This window comes from Carex rostrata, chromosome 28 (genome assembly GCF_964058835.1).
Source record: "Carex rostrata chromosome 28, lpCarRost1.2, whole genome shotgun sequence".
Lineage (NCBI taxonomy): Eukaryota > Viridiplantae > Streptophyta > Magnoliopsida > Poales > Cyperaceae > Carex > Carex rostrata.
Genome location: NC_135945.1, coordinates 6,158,722 through 6,166,163, shown reverse-complemented (window position 1 = coordinate 6,166,163; position 7,442 = coordinate 6,158,722). Strand labels below are relative to the sequence as shown.

At 37.3% G+C, this 7,442-nt stretch overlaps 1 protein-coding gene across 1 annotated transcript; it reads left to right on the top strand.

Moving 5' to 3' along the window:
* Positions 1–3,652: 3,652 nt before the first annotated feature.
* Positions 3,653–6,293, top strand: LOC144545574 (uncharacterized). Its single transcript, XM_078294140.1, has 2 exons — positions 3,653–4,900; positions 5,055–6,293. The coding sequence occupies exons 1-2, from the start codon at positions 3,768–3,770 to the stop codon at positions 5,914–5,916; spliced, it is 1,995 nt and encodes a 664-aa protein (XP_078150266.1). The 5' UTR covers positions 3,653–3,767; the 3' UTR covers positions 5,917–6,293.
* Positions 6,294–7,442: the final 1,149 nt, after the last annotated feature.

The window sequence follows — 7,442 nt, the reverse complement described above, 5'->3', positions numbered from 1 at the left end:
TAGCTCATCTCATATATATATATATAAGTTTTCATTTTAAAATCTACATATACAGCTACATACTGCATATGCGGTATGCAGTATGCAACGGTCTTCCATATACCACATAAAAACCGCATTTAATAACATTGGTTTTACCACTACCCGCTCCGTATCCGCTTCTTTTTCACCTCTATCTCTAAGGCATGTCAAAGTCATCATAAATTTCAAATTGTTCGATCAATCATTAATTGTCGGAAAACTTAATTATATGGCTGAAAATTACTTAATATTTTACTAATAATTGGAAAAAAAAATGAACAAAAATAATTTCATTCCCCGTGATTTGAGAGAATTGAAATCTCATGCTGAAATCCGACCTAAAGACAAAAATTTGACTTAGATGTCAAGACAATGAACTAATAAATCCAACAATGTCAAACAATTTATTATAATCTTCTCCACCTTTATTTTATTTTGATTGCTTCTATTTTATAACTGATTTTTTTCTTCTTAGTTTTCTCTTTTCCAACCCTATTTTTTAAAATTTAATCACATGATTGATAAATTAGATGAATTTGAAGGTAATTTTTAAAAGCTCCACACTAAAATCTCTTATAAATTTCAAAGTTTTTTTATCAACAAACTTCAATTCACAATCTTCACTTTTCATCTCATTCAATTATAACTTATTGTACATTTTTTTTCTAAAGTTATCTGTAACTTTTGTTATTCATAGTAATTGAAAGAGATATGTATCTTGTCGTCATTTCTCATTGTCATTACCAACTCAACATCTATATATACAAAAAAGTGATCCAATAAAAGTGTGTTGAACTTGAATTGCATGAATGGGACATCCCAATTGTATGGAACAAGATTTAAAAGATACACAATTAATTGAAGGATTTTTTTTTAAAATAGAATCGATTTTAATTATTTTAGTAAAATAAGAATCATTGATTTGTTTTTTTTTTTTTGTAAAAAGCAGCTCGACCGATGAATCGGTGGAGGGAGAATTTAAATTTAAATTTAAGGAATTTGCAATGGTCATTTTTACTTATTCCTTCTTAGGATCGGTGGAGCTGTTTTTTTTATTATAAAAACAACTCTATGGTACTTATTCTATTAAAATAATTAAAATTAATTCTATTTAAAAATATATATATAATTGAAGTATATATAAAGGAAAAGGCTAATACAAGAACTAACAGTGTTTTTTCTAGAAACTTCTACTATAGAAAAATATAAATTTTACTTTCTCCATCCTTTTTATGTTAAAATACAGAGACCTTCTGTTAGTCTTTGAGGGTGGGTACCACTTGCTATTAAATTTTTTCTATCCTTAGACCGAACTACCATGCTGTACATATAGAATCTCAATCAAGATTCAACATGGGGCCTTTTTCTAACGGGCCGGGTTCGGGTTCGGGTCCACCATTCGGCTATACCTAATCCGAACATACATGAGAGAGCAGTTGAGACTTGAGAGCTCTTCAACCTTTTTAACCTGGTAAATTGAATTTTCTAAAAAAAACCTAGTAAATTGAAGGAAATTAATTGTATTGTTATAGGTTATGTTATAATATATCACGTTATATTTTGATCACGTGACGTGATTTACATATCGAGTGACATGTTTACTTACATAATTTTTTTTAATTGAAAATAATACGCTATAACATGTCATGCAAACTAATTCTAACATGTCATGCCGACATTTTTATTTTTACCCCATTAAAAAATCATTTTAATAATAATAACCAAAGTTTAGCAACAATTTTAAAAATACCCCACTCGTGGAAATTTTCCACGGGCTGGAATTTTAATTCCCATTTTTTTTTTTATAAAATAGAAATTTGTTTTTATTTTTTATTTTTTGTATTGAAATATTAGAAATGTTGGATATATTTCTTTGAAAATAGATGTAATACAATATAATTTGATTTATTAGAAAGATTGTAACAAATAACCCGGATCAATATTTTTCAGGTCGGATTTTTCGCGGCTGTAAGAAAAATTAATATATTTCTGTATGTGTTATTGGAAAAAAATAAAAATGCTTAGATTATGAGTTATTGATCCCGGTTCAAAAGTCACTTCTATGTAATCTAGAAAATATTGTGATCCCTCTAGGACATTTAATTTATAAAAAGTTGTATCTATTTTGAGAATTCTTTTTTAATAATAATTATTAAATAACTTAAAGTTTTTATTTTTTTTCAAAAATAGATACAACTTTTTATAAATTAAATGTCATAGAAGGATCACAATATTTTCTAGATTACATAGAAGTGATTTTTGAACCAGGATCAATAACTCATAATCTAAGCATTTTTATTTTTTTCCAATAACACATACAGAAAATATATTAATTTTTCTTACAGCCGCGAAAAATCTGACCTGAAAAATATTGATCCGGGTTATTTGTTACAGTCTTTCTAATAAATCAAATTATATTGTATTCCATCTATTTTCAAAGAAATATATCCAACATTTTTAATATTTCAATACAAAAAATAAAAAAAAATTTCTGTTTTATAAAAAAAAATGGGAATTAAAATTCCAGCCAGTGGAAAATTTCCACGGGTGGGGTATTTTTAAAATTGTTGCTAAACTTTGGTTATTATTATTAAAATGATTTTTTAATGGAGTAAAAATAAAAATGTCGGCATGTCATGTCATGTCACAAAACTAATTTCAAAATTTATTTATTTATTTTAACTTATTTTATAATATTTTCTTATATTTAACATTTTTTTTGTATATTAATTTGAAATCTGAAAAATATAATTAAATACGTTTAATCACTTCACTTTGTAATTAAACATGATTTGACATTATGAAACTTAAATATGTTTCAGCACGTTATGTTTAATCACATATGACGTGACTACATATGAATTGACAATTTGTATAACATAATTATTCTTTACTATTTTAATCACATTCTGTCACGTTAAATTTTTTTTTTTTATCATGTAACACGACGTAACAAAAGTAATTACCTTGTTATTGGCGCACGTTAAATTTTCCTTCACGGTCTTACAGTGCTTCAATCAGCTAAGCGGATCCGGGTACCATAATAGAGCCCTCACCCGATATCGGAAACACCGATGTAAATAGACCAATTGATAAGTTTGAAGCTGGATACACCTAAATCCTAATTGGCCGCTCTGCTTGTCATCCTTACTTAAAAGCGCTAACACTTGTGAACTGTGTGACATTTGACTGACAGATGAACCTAAATAATAAGTGACAAGTGAGTCAAGTGACTACGTTCATTAATGCAACATCGTTTTTACGTACCAAAGTGCCACAGAGAATCAGAAAATATTTTTTTCCTCAGCTGGGTCCCAATCCTTGCTTACCTATGCGGCCCGCATTCGGAGGGCCCGCCGCATTGGGCAGCAGTGACTAGAGACTAGGAGATAGGAGTAGGTCCGATGGGAAGGAGACCTACTTTATGTTCAATTAGGTCTAAAACCGTATGATTATCGTCAAGATCTATGCGCACGGAAATTAATACATATGCGCATCGGATTTTAATACGTAAGCACGAATCTTGATAAAAACGGATGGTTACTAAATCCATCGAACCAAAGTATGTCCGATGAGCATCGGACCTACTATGAATACAGAGACTAGAGGGAGAGAGAAAAAGAAAGGAAGCGACATCCCACAAGCAAAAGCGAAAGGACCCCATTCATTTCTACCTCATTCTACCAAGAATCCCCCAATCTCTCCTCTTCTACCCTTCCTCTCCCCTCTTACTCGGTCCATCCCCCATGGATTTGGTGCCCTCGAGCGCAACGCTCGGTGGCTACCCTGACTCCGTCGATTCCTCCCCACGCTCCCGTGGTGGCGAGTCATGGGATGAACCTTACCTCTCCGCCTCCGCCGGAGCCTCCCGTCTCCGCCTCATGTGCAGCTATAGCGGTCGCATCGTCCCCCGCCCCACTGACAAGTCGCTCTGCTACCTCGGTGGTGAGACTCGAATCGTGGTTGTCGACCGCCATGCCTCCCTTGCTGATCTCCATGCTAAGCTCTCTCGTACCCTTCTCGGTGGCTGCCCATTCACCCTCAAGTACCAGCTACCAAACGAAGATCTTGATTCTCTCATCTCGGTCTCCACAGATGAGGATTTGGAAAACATGATTGATGAGTATGATCGGATCGTCACTGCCGGATCCACGGGATCAGGTAGCGGATCAACAGGAGGTGGCTCCAGCCGGACTTCACGGATCCGGTTATTTCTCTTCCCTTGTAAACCTGATTCCTCCTCCTCTATTGGGTCTCTTCTTGATGATTCTACTAAATCAGAGACCTGGTTTGTGGATGCGCTGAACAGCGCCATGGGGACAATTGATGGACTGCCACGTGGCATGTCAGCCGATTCAACCTCAGTCAATTGTCTTCTTGGTCTGGAGGATGATTCTTCGACCCATTCCCGGCCAGCAGCAGCAGCAGTGGTTACTGGTGGGCCCGGTGATCAGAAGATGTCACGGCCTGATGTGCACTCGGTGCCTGATTCGCCGTTGCTGGATAAATCATCTTCCTTTGGGTCCACCTCGTCGGCCCCATCTCTATCGAATCTGCCGCCAATCAGAGTTCGGCCTGATGATCGTCCCTCGGACAATAGGATGCAGGGGAATATTGAGGATCACTTTGCGAACATGGCACTGTCGGGCTCTGCTTCTCAGCCCGAGTCAGTACAGCCGGTTCAGGTGCAGTTCCAGCCCCACCAACCTCCTGTAATCCCGACGCCCAACGCACCATCTGTTGTCACGACAGCATTTTCACCATCTGAGAACCCTAACCGTATGATTTCCGATGATGAGAAATCAGACCACAGTGTTGGGGCTCATAGGCCACAGCAGCTAAAACAAGTTGAGGCCCCACATTCAGATCCTCCATCGAGGTAGAGAATTGTCTTGTTGCCTGATTCTGATCATAAAATCTGAATTTTGTTTCCTTTGATAATTACTATTTAGGTAAATGATTTCTTTAATGAAATCTGTGTTAAATTCTTTCTTATGAAATCTGTGTTAAATATTTTCTTTCTTTTTATGTAGGCCTATGTACTATCAAGAGAGAGTATCAAATGAGCCGGTGAAGCGTGACGTACCAGTTACAACCGATGGCACATACCGCATTTCGGTACCAGTATCAGAAGCAGCAGCATATGTTTATCCCCCGATCCCACAAACAGCACAGCAACCGTCACAGCAACAGCTACAACAACAGCTGCAACAACAGCACCAGCTACAGCAACAGCAACAGCACCAGCAACAGCTACAGCAACAGCAACAGCAACAGCAACAGCAACAGCTACAACACCTGCCACCACAACAGAACCAGCAAGTGCCGCCCCAGTCATACATACCGGCCAACGCTCAGTACATGCACCATGCACCAAGTGGCACCTTCGTACCAGTTCCCTCCTATTACCCGGTACAGCAACCGCCACAGCAAGCGCATCAGTTTGACTCGCAAGTTCCGATGTACTACATCCCTATTCGTCAGAACCAGCAGTTGCCTTACAATCTGGCGACTGTTTCGCCTAATATGATGGATCCCACTTCTGGCAAACCAGCAGTTGCCATAACCCAAGTTCCTGTGAAACCAGAAGTGCCGCCAAGTAACATGTATCGCACAGCTGCACCAGCAGCCACACCAGCACCTTCTGCAGCATATCCCGGGATGGGTTATCATTTAATGCAACACCACCAACAGGTTCAGCACCATCCTTCTCAGTCTCCAGCTGCTGTTGCTAATTACGGGTATGAATTTGCTGATCCGACTCGGGCTCCTATTTACTATTCACAGGCCACCTCTCCGCCTTCAATGACCCCACAGTACCAAGCTGTGACAACGGCATCTGCGCCCTTGTCTGAGGTGGTACAGGGAGAACTGAGGCAATCTAAGCAATCATAGCCGTCTCTGGTACGGCTTTTTTTTTCTTCGGTTTGTTACTGTTAGTATTATAGAGTATGTGTAATTTGGTATAAGGGTCTTCTTAATCTTGGTTATGCTGTGTAATGGATAGTGTATTTGGCACTTTATGATAGGCTATGAGCTTAATTGAGGTTAAGTTGGCTTTTGTAGTTATGTAAATGGCCTCATGGATTGTGATGTCTCAAGTTGTTTAAGGTCGGCCATTGGTGCGAGCAAGTGTTTATGTTGGTCTATTTCTATATTTATCTGAATAAAAATAGAGAGATGTGTATGCAGATGAAGATCTTCATTAGTGTTATTATTGTCTGTATATGAGATTTTAGTTTAAAGTTTTGAAATAATACATTCTTGGGTGCCCCTACTTTTTTCTTCAAGTGAACTTGATTTGTGCCCCCACTGATAGATAAGACTACTGCACAATATGGGAAAGATGCGACTTTTTTTTTTAAACAGAGAATGTTTTATGCAATGTATTCAGTAACCTAGCTCAAATCCGATATTGTTGCCAACATTTAATATGCCTATTTATAGGCAAATTCTAGCAAGTTGACGTCTTATTAAAACTGATTTATACACCTACTGAATGATTCAGATCTGTATCCATGCAAATCTTTTAAATTTTGTTTGTACAAACTACAAGTTGTAAGCATCAAGGTACAATTTAAAGTCTGACATCTAAATTTGTTAGTGTCCCTTTTCACTGGTATTGCTATATAATTACAATATTGTCATGGTTTTGTTGTTTCTGGAGGAATGGGTGTTCATGATTCTGGGGGACTGCTATGTAACTACAATTGTCATGGGTTTGTTTTATATCTGTACCGGCACTGCTCTTGTCAGGAAATGGGGTACCCGGAATCGATATTGTAAGGGAATGGGAAAGGGGACTGTTGATTAACATGGTTGGATCTGTAAGGGAATGGGAAAGGCGACTGTTGATTAACATGGTTGGATCTCTAAGGGAATGGGAAAAGCGACTGTTATTTTCATGGTTGGATCTTTGTACCAGTACTGGTTCGGGTCTCGACACCAGAATTGCTATCGTAAGGGAATGTGTGCTGGTGCTTCCTTCAAGGGCCTCTCTGCTCTCTGTGTCAGTACTGGTACTGTTCAACCTTTGGTACCGGAACTGGTATTGTTAAGGAAGGGTCCTCAATTATAATGGGTTTGTCTTTGTCAGAGTTTTTTCTCTGTTGATCTTGAGTTTCTAATTCTAATACTGCTAACGTAGGGATGCTGGTAATAAATGGGCAATGTTGTTGGCAACTCATACTTTTGTCAGAGATATTGCTGTTGATGACTTGATGTATTAGTGTTCCGTGAAAGAAAAGCAAGAGATTAAATCACTGTTTATGCAACTTTTCCTGTTAATTATGATTAAAAGCGTACTATGTGTACCAAATCTCATGAATTAGTCACGACAAATTGAAAAGATTTGGTACACATAGTACGCTTTTAATCATAATTAACAGGAGGTAATACACCCAACTATATAATATAGTAAT